Source organism: Panthera leo, chromosome A3, assembly GCF_018350215.1.
Source record: "Panthera leo isolate Ple1 chromosome A3, P.leo_Ple1_pat1.1, whole genome shotgun sequence".
In the NCBI taxonomy this organism is placed as follows: domain Eukaryota; kingdom Metazoa; phylum Chordata; class Mammalia; order Carnivora; family Felidae; genus Panthera; species Panthera leo.
The window spans coordinates 102,545,181-102,572,106 of record NC_056681.1 but is presented as its reverse complement, the minus strand read 5'-3'; the positions used below and the strand labels follow the sequence as shown (position 1 = coordinate 102,572,106).

At 36.5% G+C, this 26,926-nt stretch overlaps 1 protein-coding gene and 1 pseudogene across 2 annotated transcripts in view; both read left to right on the top strand.

Moving 5' to 3' along the window:
* The window catches only part of ZC3H6 (zinc finger CCCH-type containing 6), a 69,845-nt gene that overhangs the window by 3,614 nt on the left and 39,305 nt on the right, over positions 1 to 26,926 (top strand). For both annotated transcript variants that reach the window (XM_042933035.1, XM_042933034.1), the window contains exon 2: positions 20,774 to 20,954. In XM_042933035.1, the coding sequence (XP_042788969.1) occupies positions 20,774 to 20,954 (181 nt within the window). The remainder of the gene's footprint in view (positions 1 to 20,773; positions 20,955 to 26,926) is intronic.
* On the top strand, positions 8,309 to 8,426 carry LOC122216773 (annotated as a pseudogene).

The window sequence follows — 26,926 nt, the reverse complement described above, 5'->3', positions numbered from 1 at the left end:
AGGTATGCAAACTTCTACTTGTATTATTTTCACTCTTCATTAAGTCTGCATAGGGATGCAGCGCGCTAAGTTCCAGCCTTGACTTTCTGAGTTGTTGTGGGTTGTAATGTGGTAAATCTAAGAAACCCCTGCATTCGCAGTAAAACCTGAGTTTTGATCATCATTTTTCCTCTAACTTGGTTAATATTTTTTGTTTTTCATGATTATTTATCTTATTTGTGAAATAAGGTAGTTGAATTAGGTGATACTCATCTCTCTTCCCATTTTAGTCAATAATTTTAGTTTAAAAAATTGCAGATGCCTTATCTCACATTAGAGTTCACTTGATGTTCTATACAATATTTGGTTTGTAAATTAGTATGTATACTTGAGCAAATGCCTTCCCTCACTAGGCTATTAATTAATGTTTTATACATATATATGCTTACATATATATGTATATATATATTTGTTTATATGTGTATATATATGTTTATATATATGTATATATGTATGTGTATATATATATATGTATACACCCACACACATATATTTTTCTTTTTAAAGAGAAAGAGAGCAAGCTTGCATGCAAGTTGGGGAGGGGCAGAGAGAGAGAGGGTGAGAGAGAGTCTCAAGCAGTCTCCTTGCTAAACATGGAGGGCTCAATTCGACAACCCTGGGATCATGACCTGAGCTGAAACCCAAGAGTTGGCCGCTCAGACTGAGCCACCCAGGCGGCCTTATTTTATTTTTAATTGTGGTAAAATACACATGTAAAATTTACATCTTAACTATTTGTAATTGTACAGTTCAGTAGTGTTAAGGACCTACACATTGTTATACAACCAATCTTCAGAACTCTTTTCGTCTTGCAAAACTTAAATTGTATCATTAGTTTATTTTTTACTCCTGAATCTACTCATTTAACTATTGTGAAAACTACCAAAGTGAGCTTTTCTTTAGCAAATATAAAAAACTCAAGTTCTACGTCATGTTCAGGTTTGATGTTGGAAACCACTTTGACTCTTAGAAAGACATTTTTCTTTTGTTAGCCCTTCATAAACAAATCGTTTCATTTACTTTTGAATTTTCATTGATTAAATTTCCATTCAGCAGAATTCTGTGCCAAGTATATAGTGTTAAGCACTGAGGAAACAAATCTGAATACAATCTCACTGAATTTGCTCTCTAGGATCTTATAATCTAGTAAAAGAAACAGACTGGTAAATATATAATTGCAGCACCAGTCATATAATAGAGGTATAAATTGAAGGCGGTAGTGGCATAGATGGGGGATTCATGGAGACATCATGTCTGGAGGATGAGTAAAAATTTGGCCAGAGACAAATATATGAAAAGCATGAAGAAGTAAAATGGCATAGTAGGTTTAGAGATGATAAAAGTGTTAGTATGTGAAGCATGTACAACATATTTTGGGGAATGAGGAAAAGGCTTCCGTGAATTAGGAATCTGACCCTGAATGATGTAAAGATCTCATCAAAGTTTTTAATTTTTTGATTTTTTTGATTAAGTAATCTCTTTACCCAACGTGGGGCTCAAAACTCAAGACCCCGAGATCAAGAATCACATGTTCTTCTGACTGAGCCAGTCAGGCACCCCTCTCATCAAGTTTTTTAAGCAGGAGAATGTTCAGGTGCATTTTTTGGCATGATACCTGGAGGCTAGGAGGAGGCAGACTGTGGAAAGGGATATCAGTAGAAGGAAGACAAGTTAGGGAGCTTTCAATGATTTTCATGAAATATTAAGCAGCTAATATTTAGTATATATTGTTTTGGACTTGGGAAAGATAGCAATAAAGAAAAAAATCCTTTACCCAATGGAACTTACATTTTCTTTGGAGAAAAAGATGATAAACATGAAAAACAAATGTGATCAATGCTGATAGAAAGGAAGGTGGGTTATCCTATGGGTGTGGGAAGGGTATTTCCATCTTAAGTAGGGTATGTTAGGGAAACATTCAACTGAAAAAGGAGCATTTGAGCAAAGCCCTAGAATAAGAGCAATCCAGGCCCAGTACATCTGGGAGAAAAGCATTCTAGATAAAGGGAACAGAAGGTGGAGAAAGCCTAGAACTAGGAATGAGCCTAGTGTAATTAAGGAAAAAAGGGGGCAGTGTGGCTAGAGAAAAGAATGAGCAAGGGGAAGAGAAGAGATGAAGTTGGATGGGCAAGGGTGACTGTGTAGGGCCTTGGAAGGCCATATTAGGGAACTTGGATTTCACTCTGAGTGGTATGGGAGCCACTGGAGGATTTGAACAGAGGACGTGCAAGGTGATGCTATAGTAAAAGAATGGTAAAAAGGAAGTTGCTTGAAGTAATGTAAGTGACAAGTGATGATGGTTTAGGCCAAGGAGGTGAAAATGGTTGGATTTTGGATATGTTTTGAAGATAGAACCAATAGGATTTGCTGATGGGTGTGGAGCATGAAAAAAAGGAATGAATCAAAGCCACTGTAAAAATCTAGAAATTGGGTAACGAGGACTTAATCGAAAGCATTGACAGTAAGAAGGCAGACAAAAGGCAAAATTCATGGGATATTTCTTAGCATTGATAGAACTGGAGGTAAAGATCTGAGAGTTTCTAACAAAGATGTTAGTCTAGATGCTGAGATCACCCAGCTATGTGTAGTAGACCGTGAAGACAGGTTTTCTGGAAGCCAAGGGAGGAGAACGTTTCAAGGAAAGGGTGATCACAGAGCAGGTAAAGGAAAGGGTTGAAAACTGGTCACAGGATATACTAAATTAGGACTTTTAAAAACATGAATGAAACAGTACTGCAGGGCTTGCAAACAGCTGGCCTTCAGACCAAGTATCTTGTTGTTTGCCTGACAGGATGTTTAACAATACTTGTGCTTGAATGCCACTAGACTTGTGGTCTTCATCCTTCACAATCTTTTCACTGATCCTTTCTTTGCATATTCAGCACCTAAGGTCTGCTTATGAAGTGACTTGCTGACCACTTATGCATTTGAGTTTGTGACCTTTTGTTATGCGATGAAGTCAAGTTTTCACCTGGACAGACAGAGGTGATCTGACTTCCAAAAAAATCTCAGAGAGATGGGTGACCTTGAATTCACCAAGTCAAGCCTCCGGCCAGTCTAGGGCTGTCAGAATATATTTTGTGCATCGATGCCCCCAGTGGTCTTGCTTTAATCTCTCAGATTCAGAAACTGATCAGTCTCAGGGCTGATCAGACTTGGGGATGTTAATTCATGCTAAAAAAATAGTAACAGTGGTTAACATTTTTAAAACTTTTTTTTTAAGTTTATTTCTTTTTGAGAGAGAGAGAGCACAAGCAGGGGAGGGACACAGAGAGAGGATGACATAGAATCTGAAGCAGGCTTCAGGCTCTGAGCTGTCAGCACAGAACCTGATGCGGGACTCCAGCTTACGAACCACGAGATCATCGCTTGAGCCAAAGTTGGACACTTAACCAACTGAGCCAGTCATGCACCCCAACAGTGGCTAACATTTTTATGGTGCTTACTATATGCCAGGTTCTGTTTTAAGTGCTTTCCATGAATTACTTCATTTAATCTTCACAATAACCCTATATAACAGCCCTCGTTTTACAAATGAAGAGAGACTGATGAATTTTCCAAGGTCAGAGTAAATCAGTGGGAACTCAAGTAATCTGATTGTAGAGCTTACACTTTTATTTGAGTATAGACATCTCTATCACAAGAGAATGTGTATGTGTATATCAGAATACCAATTCAGTCATGTAAAATGAGGATAAGATGTTTTCACCAGGGAGGGTATTCTCTCCATATAGGCTGCTATATGGAAAACCAAATTATCAAAAGTTGCTTAATGAACAGGAGTATGGGATTAGAATGAAGGAGTTGATTGTAAATGACTGGAATTTTAAATGGCATCAGGCTGTAATAAAGTTCATAATATATCTGCCAAGCAGTTACTTGCATCTATCAGCTTTACAGGATATCCTCTTTCCTGAGCAGTGCTTACATGGGCACTGGCCACATTTGTCTCTTCACCTTTCCTTTTTCAACATTTCTATTGTTAAACAGCCCTCCTTTCTGATAGGTACATTTCTTCTCATTGCATGTTAATGTCTTAAATTTAGTCATCTTTTACTTGGTCCTGTGTGTCTGACTTCTTCATCTCTGTTTTGGTTCATCTTCTTTTCATTTTATGGTTGAACTTTCTGAGGTCATTCCTATTTATTGTATCTTTTTTGAAGTGTTTGGTTCCTGGGAGATACTACTTGACTGCTGATGCCATGTACCAACCCAGATAGTAGTTACTGGATGACCTTAGCAAAAGCAGTTTTAGCAGATTATTACTACTCTTGGCAAAGAGCAACGTTTCTCTATTGTAAAATGATTTTGTATTTGTTTTCTTTTGCTTTACTTTTTTAATGTGAGTTCATGACTTAACATTACTAATTTGAATGAACTTTTTAAAAAGTATTTATTTTTGAGACAGAGAGCAAGTGAGTGTGAGCTGGAGAGGGGCAGAGAGAGAGAGAGAGAGAGAGAGAGATGGGGATCCAAGCAGGCTCTGCACTGTCAGCACAGAGCCTGACACGGGGTTTGAACTCACGAATTGTGAGATCATGACCTGAGCTGAAGTCCAACACTCAACCAGCTGAGCCACCCAGGAGCCCCCAAATGAACTTTTTTATTACTTCAACTTTCATAAATCATACCCACATTTTTGAATGGCAAGTAACCAAAGCAAGTCCCAAGAAGTGTTTAAAGGGAATCCTAAGTTAATTATCATTAAAAGGATAAAACCATGTAAAAATCAACAACAATCTATTTATAAAAGTGATAGAAAAGGGGCACCTTGGTGGTTCAGTTGACTAAGCATCTGACTTTGGCTCAGGTCATTATCTCACATTGCAGTCCGTGGGTTCGAGCCCTGCATCAGTTTCTGTGCTGATGGTTCAAAGCCTGGAACTTGCTTTGGATTGTGTGTCTCCCTCTTTCTCTGCCCCTACCCCATTCACGCTCTGTCTGTCTCTCTCTCTCAAAAATGAATAAACATTTAAAAAAAATGGTAGAAAAAAAGAACCTAGATTTAGAACTCACGATACTTAATATTTTACATATATTGCTATTTCTAATCCACATGCTTTAATTCCTTTGATCCACATAGAAAGGACAGATATTATTATCTTCATTTTATTGTTTAGGAAACAGGTTAAGAGGGTAAATAACTTGTCCAAGGTGATGAAGCAGCTGAGCGAGAACCAGTCTATGTCTTGCTGCATTCGGTTTCGAACTCTCTGCCTTGCTGCCTCTTAATGGTGGTAAATCTTACTGCATTTACTGATGCTGGATTGGGATATTGGATCCTTAAAAGGGCTTGGGTTTTGTTTTTTTCTTCTTTTAGATATTACTTGATCACGGCAATTTGAGCCTACTTTACTATAAATTCATTTTCTATGACAAAGAGTTTTTCTAAATCCTAAAACATTAAGAATGGAATGTATAAAGAAGGTTAATTTTCTCACATATTTTTAAAAGAGTATGAAATCAGTTCAATCTTAGTAACTGTGCACATTTTTAGCTGTAGTAAACAAGAATTCTTCTATTGTATATGCATTTTAACCTTTTAAGACAATTTATTGAAAATGCATTGAGGGGTGCCAGGGTGGTTCAGTTGGTTAAGCATATGACTCTTGATCTATGCTCAGGCCATGATCTCACCACAGTTCATGAGATGGAGCCCCAAGTCGGGCTCTGTACTGACAGTCCGGAGCCCGCTTTGGGATTCTCTGTCTTCCCCTCTCTCTCTGCCCCTCCCCCACTCACATGCACACTCTTGTCTCTCTCTCTCTCAAAATAAATAAAACTTAAAAGAAAAAAAGAAAATGCATAGAGATCAGAAGAGCCAATACCTCTTTTGCTTGAATTTTCTTTGATGACTGACAGTTGACAATAAAATGTTAGATCACTGGGTCTTGTGTCTGAGCTTTGAATTTTTCATGAAGTCTATTCTTTGGCCCATAAAGGAGCTTGTGGGTTGGTTTATTTTCTATATCCTTGGGATACATAGGAGCCTACTTAAAAAATATGTTTTATGTAAGCAAATGAAAATAGAAGTGAATAATGCATTTATGTAAGAAATACCTACATAGTTTGGCTGTATATACATATTGTAGCAAATATATATATATTTTTGGAATACCAGATATCCAAGTATGAAAACCAGTGTTTGACCAAAGCTCAGACTAAAGTTAATATCCCCACCATAGATTAAATTTCTGGAATATGTAAATAATTCTGAAATATTATCCCTCAAATTGTTATTAGAAATTTTAGTGGTCTAATTGTTGTTTTTTCTCCCTTAAGTTTAGTTATTTACTTTGAGAGCGCAAGTGAGCTGGGGAGGGCAGAGAGAGAGAATCCCAATCAGGCTTCACACTGCCAGCCCTCAGCCTGACTTGAACTCATGAACCGTGGTGAGATCATGACATGAGCCCAGATCAAGAGTCTGATGATTAACCAACTAAGCCACCCAGGGACTTCTGTTATACTCTTCTTAAAATCAATAGCTAACTTACCCTATCAATAATATTACTCAGGTTTTCTACTTGGCTATTTGAAAATTGTTAGTTTCTTTTGTACATAAAATGGTTTTCATAATCATTAATTACACATTTTTCTCTTACATTAATGTACATTTGTACTTCATCTTATTGATAAAATTTCAATATATAACACACACAAGAAGATTCTTGTTTTAAGCTCTACCTGTAATACCTTCTAAACCTGGAAAATGAAAATTCAGATACAATAGTAAATCCAGATGACATGGCATATATATGACCTTGTTGCACTGATTAGATATAATAGTAACTAACTTAAGGATCATGTAATTTCCAGTCATGTCATATCCAGGGATCCAGAAATGGCTTGAAGCAGGCCAAGGCAGAATGGAGAAACATGCTTTAGCTGGATACCTAGGCCAAAGACTAATTTTGGCATATCTTAAAAAAAAAAAATCTACCACCCTCCCCAAAACCTGGAGCCTCATATAGGTAATCTCATATCAGTTAATTTGGCATATTTAAGATTTACAGACTGAGTGGGTTTTTTTGGATATTACTGGGTTGTAGGCAGTTTTACCCAGTTCACTACAGATTCATGCAACAAGATGTTTTCAACTTTTGTTCTGATGACATGACACGTAGATTATTTTCTAGCTTTCAAATTCTAAGAGTGTTGTATTTGCTGAGATTTGTTTCTGTTGAGTTTCTAGCTTCTCCAGTCTATATTGGAGAGCCTAAGTCAGAAGGATAAATTGAAAGGGAATGAGACTAAATTAATTTTAGCTTAGTGAGATACCTGAGATAGTAGATGAAATTTTAAAAAGAATAATTTTGGGGGCACCTGGATGGCTCAGTCAGTTGAGCGTCTGACTTTGGCTCAGGTCATGATATCACGACCTGTGAGTTCGAGCCCCACATGGGGCTCTGTGCTGACAGCTCAGAGCCTGGATCCTGCTTCGGATTCTGTGTCCCTCTCTCACTCTGCCCCTTTCTCGCTCATGCTCTGTCTCTCTCAAGAATAAATAAAACATTTAAAAAAAAAGAATAATTTTTAAAATGTAGTCTCAAAAAAACTTATGACAAGTTAACACAGTTTTGTTTTATTCCCATAATAGTTTGTCTTGCTTATGGCATAAAGTATGTTTGAGGAGTAATGTGGTTATCCTTCATGGTGTCAAACATACAAGCTCAAGGATATTTTTTAAAATTCTTCATTTCATAGATTAATATACAATAATACCTCTTTTATCTGGCATTGGATAGAGGCAGGGAATTTAGCATCAACAGATACTTGATTATCAGAAACTAATTTTATTAAAAATATTTTCAAAGGAACTCTTATATGGCATGCCTTCTTGTACTAACTAGACAGTTACTGATTTATCCTTTTCTTAGTTACTTTGGATCATCATGAACATCTAATGTCACCATAATCACTATGAACCTTAGGTATTATACTCCATTTTGTATTTCCTTGTTGTGTTCAGGAGACTTTGGAAATATGGGAGGCTTTTATACAGACTGTACCCAAGTGTTGCTTAATGATAGGATAATGGAGAAATACCCTAAGGAACAGACTTCAAATTTGGTCTACCACAGCTTCTTTTCTGCTTTTACTTGTTTGAGATAATTTTTCATTGTTATTTTCTGAAGAAAAATAAAGGAAATTTCCCCCTTGGAATCCATGCTTCTTGGGTTTATATCCTTTCCCAATTTCTATGAAAGTGCCTGTCATCTGCCATACCCATTCTATTATTTCATCGCTTCTCGGCCATCGCATATATTTCATCGCTTCTTGGCCTTTTGGCTAAGATCAAGTGTAGTATCTGTTCTTATCAGTTTAAAAGACATATATTTCAGGTAAATCAAAAGAGGAAAGGAAACTTCAGTTGAGGGCTACTCATCTCAATCCTTAAACAACTTTGTGATGGTAAATTAATTGATCCTATTTGCAGATGAGGAAACTGAATATTAGGGGGTAAAATAATTTGTTCAAGTTAGTATATAGGTTGTATATGACTGGGAGGCAGAATTTGAACCCATATCTTGCTGACTCTAAAGCTTTTGTTCTTCTACCTTACTACAGTACCTTTTTAAGTAACCAGTTTTCACGTGTCACAAGTTTGGTTATTCTTGTTTAGCACTCCTGCTTTAATTTCCAGGTTCAGGTGATCTCTCTTTGCCAGAATCCTGGGTCCTCATTAAATAAGGTGGTTTTGTTTGTTTGTTTGATTGATTGATTGATTGATTGATTGATTTGGGTGTGGGTCCTCTTTAATGTTAGGTGAAAATTGCTATTCTGGCAGCCAACCATCTCATTAGTATTCTACTCTATTTTCTGGATGTTGGTGCTTAGCCCCTTTTCGTTTTCATTGAACAGCAAACCCTAGGGATAACATAGCAATTTCCATTACTTCCAGCATTCCTTTCTTTTCTTTCCATCTTCTGACTTTGACATGGAGGCTTTCACCTTAAGTAAGCTATTGCCTAAACTACGCCATTTTTCTTTTCCAAGTCCCATAAGTGATCTTTAATCAAATTTAACAGTACTTTTCATCAGAAACCCTGGAGACCAGAAAGCAGTGGGATAATACATGTTTTTTTAAATTCTTACTGAAGTACAGTTGACAATAAAATATAATATTAGTTTCTGGTGTACAACATAGGGATTTAACAATTCTGTACATTACTCTGTGCTCCTCACAATAAGTGTCACCATCTGTCACCATAGAATGTTATTACACAACATTATTGACTATGTTCCCTATGCTGTACTTTTCATCTCCGTAACTTATTTTTTTAATTTTGTTAACATTTTAATTTATTTTTGAGAGAGAGAGACAGAGCATGAGCGGGAGAGGGGCAGAGAGAGAGGCAGACACAGAATCAGAAGTAGGCTCCCGGCTCTGAGGTGTCAGCACAGAGCCCTATGTGGGGCTCAAACTCACAAACCACGAGATTGTGACCTGAGCCGAAGTTGGACGCTTAACTGACTGAGCCACCCAGGTGCCCCCGTGACTTATTTATTTTATAACTGGAAGTTTATACCTTTTAGTCCCCTTCATCTATTTTGCTCATTCCCCTACCCGCCTCTACTCTAGCACCCACCAGTTCTCTGTATTTATGAATCTGTTTCTGTTTTTTGTTTGCTTGTATGTTTGTTTAATTTTTTAGATTCCACATGTAAGTGAAACCCTATGGTATTTGTCTTTGACTTATTTCATTTAGCATAATATTCTCTATGTCTGTCTGTACCTGTTGTCCCAAATGTCAAGATCTCATTCTCTTTTTATGGCTAATATTCCACGTCTTCTTTATCCATTCATCTACTGATGGACACTTAGGTTGCTTCCATATTTTGTGTATTTAAATAATGCTGCAATAAACATAGGGGTGTTTATATCTTTTCAAGTTAGTGTTTTTATTTTCTTTGAATAAATACCCAGTAGTGGAATTACGGGACCATCCTCCATACTGTTTTCCACAGTGGATGCACCAATTTACATTCCAGCTAAACTACACCAGTACTTTATCAGCTTGTCTGGGACCCTGAAATGAACAGGGAACCCCATTTTCCAGCTCTGCATGATTTGATTCTTTTTACTTCTTTTTAAAATATATATATAATACAAAATTTGGACTAATTTTCTTTGAGTCCCTGAGAAAAATACTGTTTAATAAAAAGAAAACCCTATAGCACCTTATAACTCCAAGTCCCATATTATCAGTTGAACTGATCTAGCCTGGTGGCTGCCATTTCCTTAACAAACATTAAAATAATTTCTGTGGAACTGAAGTAGTTATTATTTACTTTTGCATGTCAGAAATGCAACTTTTAGACCTTAACAGTTTCTCTGTATCGTCTCTTAAAATACTACTTAAACGCATGTTGAAGTTTCTTTTCCTCAACATTTTATTGTGAAAAGTTTCAAACATGCAAAGATGTTGAAGTTTGTAGTAAACACCCTCATAGCTTACCTACTAGTTGGTGAGCTTCTTAAATAATCTTCTTTACATTAGCTGATATTAAGTGGTTTGGCTATTTGCAGTTTTCTCCTGTGACCAAATGTGTGAAGCTATTAGAGCAATATGGTTAAGAACTATGGGTCTGGCAATCAGACTGTCTTGAATTTGGGCTCTAGCTCTGTCATTTACTAGCAGAATCAGTTAAGGTCTTTGTCCCTTCTCTTCACCTGTTTATTGGGGATAATATATTTCAGAGTTAACATGAAAATGAAGCAAATGGATCAAAAATGTCTGCAGCATAGTAATTATTCAGTAATTGTTAACTATCATACTAGTTTTTTTTTTTTTTTTTTTTTTTTTACTAACCTGATTCAAGATGTTATTTTACTTCACAATTACTTGGTCATACACACATTTGCTGGAATTGAAGATAGTCTTAAGTAGTGAAAGAATTAGATAATAAAAAGGGTAGACTAAAAATTGCTGGAAAAAAATTTTTTTAATGTTTATTTATTTTGAGAGAGAGTGTGTGGGTAAATGTGAACAGGGGAGGGGAGGAGCAGAGAGGGAAAGAGAGAGAATCCAAGCAGTCTCCACGCTCAGCACGGAGCCCTATGCAGGGCTCAATCCCAGGACCATGAGATCCCAACCTAAGCTGGCATCAAGAGTTGGATGCTTAACTGACTGAGCCACCTAGACGCCCCCTGAAAACTATTTTTAAATTATTTGTTAAAGTCACATATCCATAATCCTCTGATAGCCCCCAGTTTTTTAAAGGTTCTGTTCCAGGCAGTATTTTGGACTTTAAGGGAAAAATAACAAAGTTAACTTACCCTTTTTCTTAGAGGAAAAGCTAAAATGGAATTATTTGCATTTTCTGTTTATTAATATCTAGATTTGAGAGATTGCAGGACTACTGAGACAAGCTGGCACTACAGTGAATGGTGAATGTTAATGCTTTCTTTAAAGAATAGCCATTAGTTTTATTTATGTTCTCTATTGTTTTCTGTATTTTTTTATTTCTGTCCTTATATTTATTATTTTCATTCTTCTTTTGGGTTTGCCCATTTCTGAATTCTTGAGTTGAATATATAGTTCATTTGTTTTTAACCTTTTCATTTCCTGAAAACTGTGTTTATTTTATTTTTTTATTTTTTTAATGTTTATTTATTACTGAGAGAGAGAGAGAGAGAGAGAGAGAGAGAGAGACAGACAGCCAGAGCATGAGCAGGGGAGGGGCAGAGAGGGGGGTAGACACAGAATCTGAAGCAGGCTCCAGGCTCCGAGCTGTTAGCTGTCAGCGCAGAGCCCGATGCAGGGGCTCAAACTCAAACTGTGAGATCATGACCTGAGCCGAAGTTGGTCACTCAACCAACTGAGCCACCCAGGTGCTCCTGAAAAATGTGTTTAAATAAAAGCATAGATCTTCTAAGGACTCCTTTTCTTCGTTCAGGTCTTTTAATTAACAACTTAATGGTGTACTCTGCACCAAATTTATATTGGGAGGTTTATCAGGAAGTTACATTGCTTGAATTCACATGTTTCATTAATATGTTACTGATAAATTCATTACCTGAGTCAGATCATTATAATGCCTGCTTTGAAAATTTTGAGGCTGAAATGATGGGGATTATGTCTTCCTGTGATATAGAAGATTAACACATTATTCATTCACCTCCTTACTACTTTTAAGGAAAATCTTGACCCCATTCAAAGGAATGACCTCAGGAATAATGAGGTGACATTTAAATATACAAATTATGGGAATGTTTGTAATATTAATGGAGGATTGCCTGAAGGATAATGGTTTATTAATTTCTCAGTATTACTGATTTTCAGCTCATTTTTTCTGCCTCAGAACTGTTAGAGAATAAACATCCCCATCTGTGGTAAAATGTATGTATTTGGGTGGAGAGTGTCAAGTTATCTGATTCTCCAAATATATTCCATTCTTCTTTTGGATTCTTGCTTGATTTTTGCAGTGGCATCCTGCTTTCCTGCAACTGTTTTATTTCCCCTTTAGATCTGTTTTTTACTCCCAAAGCTATCTTTCAGAATGAAGATCTAATTATATCACCTTCTTTCCTGGAAACACTTGAGTGCTTTCTCATTTATATTAGAATAAACTCCAAATATGGTCAAAGCTGTGCATGATCTAGAAGCAACCAGCCTAATTTTGAACCAACTTTCCCTTTTTCTTTATTATCCAGTGACATTGGCATTGTCTCAGTTTCTGTCTCAGTTCTACACAGAAATTTTGCTGTGTCTGTCTACCAGAGGTCCTTCCCCAGCCCTTTATCTCTTAGGCTAACTCATCACCTCCATTCATTCATGACTTCCTCAGGGAAAGCCTTTCAGACTTCCCTGACAGATGACTTTCTCCTATTCTGTGCTCTCATAGCACTATTTACCTCCTCCATTTACTTGTATGGTTGTTATTTTATATATATTTGTGATTCTTTCATTGATGTCTATCTCCCCCATCACTAGATTAAATACTTCTTGAGAGAAGAAACCATGTCTCTTTCTGGTTTATCATTGTATCCCCACTGAGAAGGTGGTGAATAAATACATGTTAAATGAACAAATGCCCCCCCCCCTTTCTGTTGGGAGGACTAAAAATTCTTATATACATAAAGTTTTTGAGAATCCCTGCTCTAGATGTTGTGAATTTCATCCTTGGATTAAATCAGAATCTCAGAGGGGTGGGTACTTGGCTGGCTCAGTCAGTAGAGCAAGCGACTCTTGGGTTGTGAGTTCAAGCCCCATGTTGGCTACAGAGATTACTTAAAAAATAAAATAAAATATTTTAAAAAATAGGAACATCAGACAATTGCATACTTGAACAATATTACTTTGTTTCCTCATATAATTGCTTTTTTGCAATTGGATTTTGACTGCAAACCCTTGGTTCAAATTGGGGCATGCTGTAGGTGATAAACTATTGCACTGAAGATAGTGTCCATTGTGTGAAGTACTGACCATTGTACCAGCTAATAATGTCTTTATGAGCACTCAGGGGAGAAATTTTTCTGGTTTCACTCATAGAAAAAAAGATGCCTCTCGAGCAACTGGTCTGTATTTGTCTTAGAAGCACTGTTGTCTTGGGGCACCTGGGTGGCTTATTCGGTTAAGCTCAGCTCACGTCATGATGTCAAAGGTTCGTGAGTTTGAGCCCTGGATTGGGCTCTCTGCTGTCAGCCGCAGAGCCCGCTTCAGATCCTCTGTCTCCCTCTCTCTCTGCCCCTCCCCTGCTCTCTCTGTCTCTCAAAAGTAAAAAAATAAAACACTTAAAAAATTTTTAAAAAAGAAGTATGATTTTCTTGTACCTAATCCTTGTTTCCTGAAGGTCAGAGCCAAATTTGCAGCTCACATCTAAAAATGAGTCAGATTTCTGGCATACCCCTGTGTAAACTAATCTTAGTCTTAGCTTCATCTTAATCTTTGGAATTGTAACATATTTTATATTTTGATCAATAAAAGTTTCTATAAATAGCTTTCAAGGAATAATACAATTCACCTGAGGTTTGTTTTTTTTTTTTAAGCTATGAATCTGCTTGCTGGGTGAGAAATGAGTTCACCCTGTCTCTCCATGCTGAAAGTGAAAAAGAGGGGAAAAGTAAAAAAGTTTATTATGTATTAGGAGGAATTCTAGGTTTTATGTTCTTTTTTTTTTTTTTTTTAATTTTTTTTCAACGTTTTTTATTTATTTTTGGGACAGAGAGAGACAGAGCATGAACGGGGGAGGGGCAGAGAGAGAGGGAGACACAGAATCGGAAACAGGCTCCAGGCTCCGAGCCATCAGCCCAGAGCCCGACGCGGGGCTCGAACTCACGGACCGTGAGATCGTGACCTGGCCGAAGTCGGACGCTTAACCGACTGCGCCACCCAGGCGCCCCTAGGTTTTATGTTCTGATTGGGTCATTTAGGAACTAGAAATTCTTCCTTTTGATTTTGTTCTGCTGTCACAAAAGTACAGAGATTTCTTTATAAAGAGGTATGAGGTGGGATATGAGAGTATCTGTTAGGCTCAGAGATACAGAGTCAGCACTTTTGTATGCACCTGCTAGGAATTTGGTAGAGTTTTATTTTAGCAGTACTGCCTTAGTCCTATCGGTATAGAACAGTATGCTACATATTCACTGCTGTATGTGTTATGATTTTTGGAGGAATTGTGATCAAAGGCCTTGGTATTTAGCCTGACTGAATATCAGAGTCCTTTTGTTTTCCTTCTGTTGCAAAATGAATTTTTGTACCATCTGATGAAATAACAGCTGTGCAGAAGCATGTATGACTCTGGAGACCAAGCATTGGAATTAGAAGACTGTCAGACAAGTAAGAATAGCCATGACTATTATAAGAAGAGACTGGAAGTTACTTTAGAGTGACCAGATATTCTCTCACTTTGATTAGGAGATCACATCTTAAAATTCAGACTTCTGAGTCTACTTTTGATAATCAAGTTGTCTTATCTTTTATTTGAATATACATAGGTCAACTTTCCCTGTGATACTACTCCATGGGCAGCAGGAAACATTAGCAGTAATTCATATTTTTTTCTTGGCTTACCAGCAAGAAATTTAGGACTATGCTGTTATCCACACCACTTAGATCAATGACTTTAGTTTGTTGTAATTCTTGGGCTTTGCAGTATTATTTATCTTTATAGTCAATGTTAGTCACAAATTTTTGATAACATTTTCAAGTTACGTGACCTCTGTAGTTGAAAATAGAGCCCCAATGATTCTAGCATAAAGGGAGTGTCTGGTTTTTTTTTTCCTCCAGATAAATCATTGTTCCTTCAGACACTCCCACAGAAGCATAGTGTTTTGAAGGAGATGGGAAGGAAATATCTGAAATCGTCTAATTATTATATTTTTATATACAGTTGTTATCTGTATATATAAGTTAGATTTTGATGAGGCAAATATGAATAAGGATGATGTTGTTGATTCAGAAAATAAAGATTAAAAGGGTCACATATGTAAAACCATAAGAGGAATTGCTCAAAAGTGAGTAAGAAAGGGATTCTTAGTTGTCTCTGGGATAGAGATAACTTACATAGAGTTAAGCAGAATTTGGAAGGATTGTCATAAGACTATGCAGGATCTTAGGCTAATTAGAATTTAAAATTTTGCCCATAAATTTGTGCAAAATCTCATTCTTGAAGGAATTTATATTTGAGTTGAGGCTTTGACAAATTCTAAGGTTGGCTCAAGTAATGAAACTTGCCATGGCTATAGACAGTCAAAAAGGGATAAGCTGAGTTTCTGCAAACCAAATACATTCCAGAGGCTGTAAGAACCTGTTAGATAGAGGATAAAGATAAAAACACTTTAAATGTTGTAGATATCCATCAGATTTTACCACGGTAGTTTGTAAAGAGAAACTTTTTTTCTGAAACAAATAAGATGAGTCATCTAGGATATAAATGTTCAAGGTCCAGTTTGGGGATAAACATAAAATCGTAAAAACTCAGGTGAGGTAACTCTTCCATGGCCCTGGTATGACCAGACAGTATTTCCCTTGAGAAGAAATACCTAGTTTGGGAAGTATAAGGTAGGGAGTTAGGTCAAGGCTTTGTCAAGAGGATCATATGTAAGCTATATAGTTGAGGGAAAAGATCGGAGTAGGCATGGGCAAGCCTATAGCCAAGCAAGTTTTCTGTTAAGCACGCTGACAAATTCAGCCAGTAAAATTCAGTTTATTACTTACATAGACAACAGATCACCATGGTGTCAGCTTCTCTTGTCCATTGTCTCACTGGGTAACACTGAAACCAGATAATCACAGGCAACATGAGTGGTAGGATACCCTGTGTCTGAGGAACGGTGGCCAGGCAGAAGAGTTTAGGGCAGTGGGTGAGAGAGCTTTGTAGCAGCACCTGCCACGACTGCATATATTTCCATAGTCTGGAGTATCATGAGGCATTCTGCCAGAGCTTAGGTCAGCCTGTGGTTAAGCCTGCCTATGTGGAGACATGTAAGGTCGCCAGGGTATGAGTACAGAGCAGTTCTTCTCCATTATTCTTGGTGAAAGAGAAATGACAAGGTGAATTAGAACAAAAGCACGAAAAGAAGTATTACAAGCAATAGTTTCAAGTAGGTTGGAAATTTATGTTCTATTGGTCTTGGGATAAGCAGCCTACTTCTATAAAGTCATCTGCTTCTGGAATGTAAAGACATCCTGGACATCCTGACAGTCACTTGGTACCTTCTGAGAAATACCTTTTTTCTGGTGATAATATCAGCTTATCTCAGGAAGCTTGTATTTATGAGTAATATCTTTTAATATCATCCATCAGGAGTACGTGTATAGTCTTTTATTGAGGCTTTTGTGTTTCTTCCAGAAGACTCAGTTTCTGATCTGTAGCTTGTAACAGGAGCCTTTAGGCAAGCATAAAGAAAAAGCAGAAACTACCTGTGGAGGTAAGACTGGTTCAGATTAAGTTGTTTTAATAGCAACAATATCAGAAAGGAGAAAAGTAGAATCCTTTATGAAGCAAATTGATTTATAAGGATTTAGTGAATAATTTACCTCAGAATAAGAACATATCGTTGGCATTGACCAATTTCAGGGTTTTAAATTTATACCAGTGTATTATGATTTTCTCTAGTTGTCTGCAATCTAGGTAGTTAAATCTAGAGATAAAATATTTTAAAACTTGTTTTTAAAATAATAGCTTTATTGAGATAAAATTCACCTTTTTAAGGTATATGATTCACTGGTTTTTAGGATATTCAGAGTTGTGCAGTCATATGACTATCTAATTTTAGAACTTAAAAAAAAAAAATTCTGGAACATTTTCATCACTCCGAAAAGAAAAACCCCATGACCACTGACAATCACTCCTCATTCCTTCCTCCAAACTACCTGGCAGTCCCTAATCTACTTTCTGTCTCTATGGATTTGCCTAAGAGATAAATTCGTTTAAAAATAATTTTGTTTGTTAACTGAACAATTATTTACATATCCATAAACATGAATATGTCTCTTCCTAAAAAGGTCATAACCACTCTATTATTTTACATTAATAAAAAGTCATCCATTATAGAATTGACCTAGGTAGGAGTTTCTCTTTTTGACTTATTAATTTTTGAAAAGTATCTTGGGTTTAGTAAATAAAACAGCTTTCATAATGTTGTTGAGCTAATTCAAGATCTAGAGAATGCCAAGCACTCTTAACTATATCTACTATCTCTTTCATTTTTGATTCACAGAACTAGATTAGTATCTGATACATTAGTAAGTGCTCCATCAAGAAAGCTTTGTTTTGTTTTGGTGACAGAACTGGAATTAGAATCCGGCTGTCTTCCCATGAAGTTACCTCTTCCCATTACACCACACATGCTTTCCGTTGTGTCCAAAGCTTATTTTTGTAAAACATTTGTAAACAGTTCATAGATGTGGGGATCAGTGTTCTTTATGTCCTTTTTCTATCCTATTTTTTGGAAGCATACAGGAATTCACAAGTTTAAATTTGTTATTGTGTGAATGCTGGCTAAGGAGAAGAAAGAAAAGTAAAATACCTTTCAGTGTTTTTTGTCTAATGATAGATATAAATGCCCCATATTTCACAGTTAAAGAATTTATGTAAAGTAGATCATAAATTCATATGCAGCATTTTTAGCTTGAATACTGAGGTACTTAAATAGCTCTAGTCAAAATGTTAAGCATGAATTAGTGATTTTAAGATATAAAATGATTTATGCTTTAAGGAGCTCAATTTGGAGGAGAAGAATGGTAAAAGAAAGGATGAATGCCCATAGATTTTCTTGGTGCTGTTCAAATTTGATTATGGTATAAATATAGGCAGTATTCAATTTTTAAATGTACAACTTGATGACTTTTACACATTGATCACCACACAGATCAATATACTGAATATTTCAACACCCCAGAAAGGTTCTTTAGTACCCCCTTTTTTTTTTGGTAGTTACAACCCTCCAAGAGGTAATCATAATTTTGGCTTCTGTCACCATAGGTTAGTTTTGCCTTTTCTTGAAATATGTATATAAATGGAATCAAACAGTACTGTCTTGTATCTGGCTTCTTTTACTCATAATTGTGTCTATAAGATTCATCCATATTGTGTATAGCAGTGGTGAATTTGTTTTGCTTTGTAGTATTACATTATATAAATAAAGCACAGTGTATTTATCCATTTACTGTTGTTTTTTTTTTTTACAATTTTTTGACAGTTTTTTACAATTGTGATTAAAGCTACTAAGAATAGAACATTCTGTGCTTATCTTTTCGTCAATATATGCACTCATTTTTCTTGGGCCTTAAGGTTTTATAGTGTTATAAAAGTTTAGAACTTTTTTTGTTCAAATAGAATGCCAAGCCTGCCTTACAAGAAAATTTCAAGTCTGCCTAAATGGATATATACCTTTTTGATTTTATAATAGAAACTGGGGAAAAATAACATTGACTTCACAACCAATTTTGAGTGGTATCATGTGCCTGTTCTGTAATGCAAGGGTTATGGATATTATAACATTCATTCCTTCAGTGAACAGCAGGGAACCATGCTATGTGTTAGAGATACAGCTATGAAAGACACGGTCATAGTTTACTTTCCCCAACCAATATGTTCAGGTCATTTGAATATAATGTATAGAGCACAGAGATAAAGAAATGAGAATTATTAGGGGAGTACTTAGGGTGAAACATCTCACCTAAACCTGGGTAGTCAGTGGAAGCATCTCAGAGAAAATGACATCTGAACTGGGTCCTATAGAATGAACTGGACTTAGCCAGGTGTAGGGGCGGGAGTTGGCGTTGAGAACAGCAGTGCAATGAGAGCTTTTAAGACAATGTTTAAAGCTTAGAGAGACAAGAAATTGAAAGTAGTTGGGTAAGCAGGGACTCAATTATAAAGGGGTTTTTGGCAATATCAGGTTTTGACATCATTCTTAGGTCAGAAGGGAATCATTGGTACTGTCTTTTTTTATTATGGAAAACTTCAAACACGTACAAAGAGAATAGTAAAACGAATCCTACACATCCCACAATTTGAGCAATTACCAACTCATGACGAATCTTGTTGATACCACTTTTCCCCTCCCCCAGTGAATAGTTCTAAAGCACATTTGAGACATCATATCATCATTGAAGATTTTGAGCAGGATAGTACATGGTCAGTTTTGCATTTTAGAAATCACATATCCCTAGTAACTTCAAAGTATATTTACAATGCGTACACCATAGTTAGTTGCTTCTCATTTGCTTCCGTTATACAGACATTTGTCTTTCTGCACCACCATGTACTATTTATAGCAGTTTGCATTTTTTCAAACTGTATGGAAGCATGATTAAATGCTAAACTTATTTTTTTAAGTTTATTTGAGAGAGAAAGAGCTTGCGCATACTCATGGAGAAGGGGCAGAGAAAGAGGGAGAGAGGGAATTCCAAGCAGGCTCCACTCTTGTCAACAAGGAGCCAGACATGGGGCTCAGTCCCATGAACCATGAGATCACAACCTGAGTTGAAATCAAGAATCAAGACGCTCAACTGACTGAGTCACCCAGGCACCCCTAAACTTATTTTATATATTTATCTTCTTATGAGGATCATTGTTTAATTTGCCTTTAAAGATACTGAATATTTTTGGCTTGTTTAACTATAAAAATGTCATAAACAATATAAAAGTTTGTTTTAGTTCAGTTTCCATGATAGCAAAGATACTAGTATTTGGAAAATAGAATTCAATTTATGGTTTTACTACAAATATTTTTTTACAGATTCAGATTTAATTTATGATTCTTCTGTGGCTCAGGTTTTGCTATTTATCTACCTATTGAAATCTGTTTCTTATTGAAGTTTACTGTGATGGTGAAAATTAATGTAGATTGCTTTCATTTTAAAACTATTTATAGTTGTTTACACACCACTAAGTTAAAAATTCCTTCCTGTAGTAAGAATGTTTACTTCCGAAAGTATTTTAGTTTAACCTTTGGTTTAGTAAATGGTAACTACTAGCACCGCATTCATGCATTTATTCATTCATTTGGTGAAAGTCAGTGATCTTAATCCAAATCACAGGTTGGCAAATATTTGTTGCTGAAACTGGTTCTTAGATTTTTGGAAGGTTGTTCCAAAAGAAAGGGAGAATTCACAACAGAAACCATATGTGGCCTGCAGGCCTTACAGGAAAAATTTGCCACCCATGGTCTAAATGAATATAACTCAAATTACTGGATGTGCTTATTTTTCTTTTGGAAGTGTTGAAGATTCATTTTCAAATTGACATTTAAAAATAAAAATTTAATTGTCTTCTACAGAGAAGATGGTGAATTAGAAGATGGTGAAATAGATGATGCAGGATTTGAAGAAACACAAGAACAGGAAGCAAAAGAGGATGAGAAGCAGAAAAATGAGAAAGCCTATAGAAAATCAAGGAAAAAACACAAGAAAGAAAGAGAGAAGAAAAAATCCAAAAGGAGAAAACGTGAAAAACATAAGGTTAGTTGAAATCTACTTTTAATTCTTTTAGTAAATTTTTATGAAATATAAAATACTGAAAATTAGAAAGTATAAATCATTGCTTATTTTTTTAATTAAAAAAAAATTTTTTTTTGATGTTTATTTATTTTTGAGACAGACAGAGCATGAGTGGGGGAGGGGCAGAGAGAGAGGGAGACACAGAATTTGAAGCAGGCTCCAGGCTCTGAGCTGTCAGCACAGAGCCCAACGTGGGGCTTGAACCCACCAACCATGAGATCATGACCCGAGCCAAAGTCGGACGCTTAACCGACTGAGCCACCCAGGTGCCCCAATCATTGCTTATTTTATTATAAAACTTATTGATTAGATACTTTTATTTATGTGAGTAATATATTTTCTAAACACAAAGATTATATGAATTATCTCAAAGATTTAAAAACTAAGGTAACTTTTAATGCAAGTTAAAATAAATCTTTTTAATTGATGATAAAAGGTTAAGAAAGTTTTATTCTCTACAGATCTAAATTAGCAGCATTGGCATTGCCATCCATTTATTTATTTATTCATTCATATGTATTATTGTGTGCTTGCTATGGAAATCTCTGTGCTCTGTGTTAAAGTTACAGTAATGAGTGAAACAGTCTCTAACAGATTACATTAAAAGTGGAAGGAGAGGGGCGCCTGGGTGGCTCAGTCGGTTAAGCGGCCGACTTCGGCTCAGGTCATGATCTCACGGTCCGTGAGTTCGAGCCCCGCGTCGGGCTCTGTGCTGACCGCTCAGAGCCTGGAGCCTGTTTCAGATTCTGTGTCTCCCTCTCTCTCTGACCCTCCCGCATTCATGCTCTGTCTCTCTCTGTCTCAAAAATAAATAAATGTTAAAAAAAAAAAAATTATAAAAAAAAAAAGTGGAAGGAGAAGGCAATAAACAAATGAAAATATGATCAAGAAAAAAGAGTAGGGTGCTGGATAGAAAATAATGTAGTTTGGGATAGGAAAGAAAGGATATCTATGCTGATGAGAACTCAGGGAAAAGTTGGCAGCTGTAGTGGGGTAGCTTTTGAAATTCCTCCCATAAAACAGAGCAATAACGATAGCAAAATCTGGGGCACCTGGGTGGCTCAGTCGGTTAAACATCCAACTCTTGATTTTGGCTCAGGTCATTATCATGGCTTGTGAGATCAAGCCCTGCACTGGGCTCTCTGCTGGTAGTGTGGAGCCTGATTGGGATTCTCTCTGTCTCTCTCTGCCTCTCCCCTGCTCGCAAGTGTGATCTTGCTCTCTCTCTTTCTCTCTCAAAATAAATAAATAAATATTTTAAAAAATGAAAGAAACAAGTTACCCTACAAACCTTAAAAATACAAATGGTTAAGGCCAAACTACAGACAGCAACAAGACCAGTATAGGATCAGCAACTGTGCATACTGAAGCAGAGGGAAGGTAATGCGACCTCTAGAAAACTAATTGCCATCTTATCTCAAATGGAGGGATCCCCCTGCCACTCAACATGAAAAGTCCATAGGCCAAACTGAGAACAGCAGCAGAAAGTGAGAGGGGGCTTTACTAGTTCCAATTCACATGTGAGTGTAAGGTGATCACATGAATTTCAATGATGCTTGAATGGTCTGGGCCTGATGAACTCCTATTACTGATCAACCAAATCCCTCTCTCGGACAGAATCCTATACTGAGAACATAACTGCTCACAGTAGAATCTAAATTAAGAGGACAAGCATATTAGGACCAGGCAAGGAAAGAAATAGATTTAAAAAAATGAGGGAAAGAAGCAAGGGAGGCATATCTCAGGGGATACATAGCCATATTTATTAATACTTCATGCAAACAACAGAACAAATAACCCTAGAGAACAAGATAAAGCCATGATCACATTCCATGTAAGTTACTATTTAAAAAAAAGGGTGAATAATGGAGAGAATATTCTTCCAAAAGAGAAAGAATTCCCACAAAACATATAAAATATTTAACCTAATTTACAAAATGATAAAAAAATTAAGAAAGCAATATAAAGCTATGATCAAACAGCATAAATACAATTTGGAGGACACATCCTTTTGTCATCTAGGCAAAAAAGACCAAGTCCCTTATTAGGAAAAGATAATGAGATTTAAAAAAATTATTTATTTTAGAGAGAGAAAGCTCAAGCAGTTGAGGGGACAGAGAGAGAGAGAGAGAGAGAGAGGGAGAGGGAGAGGGAGAGAGAGAGAGATAGAGAGAGAGAGAATCTTAAGCAGGCTCCATGCTCAGCGAGGAGCCCGACGTGGGACTTGATACCATGACCCTGGGATCATGACCTGAGCTGAAATCAAGAGTCAGATACTCAACTGACTGAGCCACCCAGGTGCCCCTAAGAAAAATCAGATTTATATAGAAATTTTTGATATCAGTATTTTATGCCAAAAGATGATGGAATGCCATATTTAAATAAGAATTGGTTTCAAGAATTTTATATCCAGCTAAATACTGACCTTCAGATATATAGTCCTCAGAAAAACTATATATGGTAGAACTTAGGAAGTATTGTTATCATGAGCCTTCCTACAGACTCTACTAGAGAACAAGTTTAGATAACCAAAATGACTAGTTGAAAGAGAGGGATCTATATACATGCATATATTTCCTTATAAAATTAAGACTAAATGATGGACATAAGAGCAGTATATTATGTATCTGTACATTACAACTAGAAAAAAATATCAGGAAAAGCAGAAGAGTATATGGCAAGAAGAATAAGGTTACTGATTGCCTTATAGTTATTAACAGACAGTAAAAGGATGTTGCTTCACATTATTATCCTGGGAATAAAAGAGAGAAAGGAGAAGAGGTTACTGCCAAACTTCAGTATTGGTCCTGTTGGTAAAGAAACAGTATGTGCACCTGGGTGGCACAGTTGGTTAAGCATCCAACTCTTGATCTCGGCTTAGGTCATGATCTCACAGTTCCTGAGTTCTGGTCTGATGGCACAAAGTCTGCTTGGGATTCTGTCTGTCCTTCTCTCTACCCCTCCCCTGCGTGTGTGCTCGCTCTCTCTCAATAAAAAAAAAAAAAAGAAAGAAAGAAACAGTATGCAAAGAAGGGACAGGGAGTAAGGTTATTGGAAAAAGGCTGTATGAAAAAAATAATTGAGACAAAAATATAAACTTTTCTAAATACCCCAACAATGCAAAATCCAACTCTGTGTACAAGAAAAATATTTTAAAAATGGGTAAAGACATGCGAGGCAAATGCAAAGAAAGAGAAGGCAGAAGTCATAATGTTGATATCTGAGATAGTCAAATTTAGGTCAAAAAGAATTGAAAGAAACAAAGAAGAACATTTTATGATGTTAAAGTTTACAACTCATAATGAAATATAAGTTTATTAATATTTTATATCCCCCCAAAAAGCAACTTCTGAAAAGCAGGAACTATGGGAGCTACAAGAAGAAATAGGAATATAGTAATAACAGGAGATACACCAATATGCCTTTCTTAGATCAATCAAGTGGATGAAAAGGTGGTAAGGATGTTAAAGAGAGATTATAAATAAGTTGTAAGCTCTGAATCCTGAGAACACATCATCCTCTCATTATATGGCCACATAGTATGCCTTATAAGCTCCAATTACTTTGATAGAGTGGAAATGTTACAAAAAGCAACATCAAACCACAATACAATAAAACTAGACATTACTAATAAAGTCAAAACAAATGCCTTTTTACTTTATAATTCAAATACCTACTATAAATAGCTTGTGGAATATAGGGAAAACAGATTAAAACTGCAGAATTTCATGAAAATAATGAGAACTCTTGATATGTAAGTACTAGTGGAATATGTCTAAAGCAGTTATCAGGAGAAAATTATAGCATTATAGTATTAAAGGCTAGAAAAGTGGCAAATCAAAACAAAAGAAACAAAAAGAAGGACTTTTGATAAAGTTACAAGCAGAACTTAATGAATTAGAATGAAAAGTCAGTAGTTACGAAAAAAAGATCAACAATATATGTATAAATCTTCGGCCAGACTAATCTAGAAAAAAGGGGGGATTGCCTGGCTGGCTCAGTCGGTGGAGCATGCAACTCTTGATCTCAGAATCTGAGTTCAAGCCTCACATTGTGCATAGAGCCTTCCTAAGAAAAAAGAGAATGAAAAGAAAAAAGGGAAAAGCAAAACTAAAACTCACTCTGTTGAAGCTAAGAACTTTCAAAATTAACAAGTTTCATCTCCTTTTTAACAGCCTTTCATTTATCTATTTTCTTTGACAGATAGTTACTTTCAATATTTTGCTTTAAAATCGTTTTTATTTCAAAAAATAAACTTTTTAAAAAAAGTTTATTTATTTTGTGAGAAAGAGCAAGGACGAGGTAGGGGGCAGAGAGAGGGAGAGAAAGAAGAGACAGAATCATTCTCCAAGCAGGCTCTGCACTGCCAGCGCAGAGCTCCATCTTACAAGCTGTGAGATCATGACCTGACCCAAAAAGAGTTGGACTCTTAACCAACTGAACTACCCAGGAACCCCTCAACATTGTGCTCAAAAATCATAACTAGATCACTTAGTTCATTAGATAACATTTTCTACTTTGCATGTTATTGAATGCAGCTGTGTTGTTCAGCTTTCTGCCACTGCATAACAAGAATGTCCCTTCTTCCAGTTTTAATAAGCTATCTCTCACTTTCCTTTAAGTTGCCTCAAAGTCCAAAATTTTGCTAACAATCATTCAAGGCAGTTTATGTATTGTTATTGTTATTATTATCATTATTATTATTTTGTAATCTCTGTCCCCTACGTGGGGCTCAAACTCATGACACAGAGGTCAAGAGTTGCCTACTCCAACTGAGCCAGCCAGGCACTGCTCATTCAAGGCAATTTAGACTTTCACTAAGGCTCTCCTTAAAGTCGTTCCAATATCCATCCACTGTCTGGTAGCAAAATCACTCCTGCCTTTTAGATGCTTGTTATGGAAGCACAGCATTTCCAGACACCAGTATCTTATTAGTTAACTATTGCTGAACAGCATATTACCCCAAACTTAGAAGTTTAAAAGAACAGAGATTTATCTCCCAGCTTTTGTCAGTCAGGAAACTGGATGCAGTTAAACAAGGTGATTCTGGCTCACCTTTTCTCATGAGGTTTCAGTCATCTCATGGCTGGCTCGACAGAGGTAGGATCCTGTTCCGTGGTCACTCACTTGGCTCTTGGTGGGCCTCATCAGTTCCTCACCATGTGGACTTCTCTACAGGCTGCCTCAGTGTCCTCACTGATGTCAGCTGGATTCCCCCAAGGCAGGTGACCCAAGAGTGAGAGAGAACAAGAGAAAGCATCCAAGATGAAAATTATAGTCTTTTTTATGACATAATCTCAGAAGTGATACACCATCTTTTCTGATATATTCTATTTACTACCTATTTTTAATGTAGTCAAGTTGCTAATTTCAGGTAATAATTACTTATTACTATATATGAGCCACATGTATATATATTTTGATAATAGCCTTCTTAAAGTCAATATGTTTTTTAGCCTCACTTTTTTGGAGTAGCCTGAAGAAACTTCTCCCTTAAGCAGAACCTTCTTTTCCCTGGTGGTTTTTCCTGAAGCACTGTCTTCGTCTGAGCTGTTTCTGTTTTTGTTTTTTTTTTTAAGATTTTATTTTTAAGTATTTTCTATATTCAACGTGGAGCTTGAACTCACAACCCTGAGATTGAGAGTCACATGCTCCACCAACTGAGCCAGCCAGGTGCCCCTGAGTTTCTTCTTAATCAAGTTTTATCCCTTCTGTGATCTTCAACTGAAAGGTTTTCCTTGGAACTGGAGCTGACTTCTGCTAGTGACTTAGCAAACTTGGCTTTTAAATGGACAATAATTGGGGCACCTGGGTGGCTTAGTCCGTTAAGCGTCCGACTTCGGCTCAGGTCATGATCTCATGGTTCGCGAGTTCAAGCCCCACGTCAGGCTCTGTGCTGACAGCTTGGAGCTTAGAGCCTGCTTCACATTCTG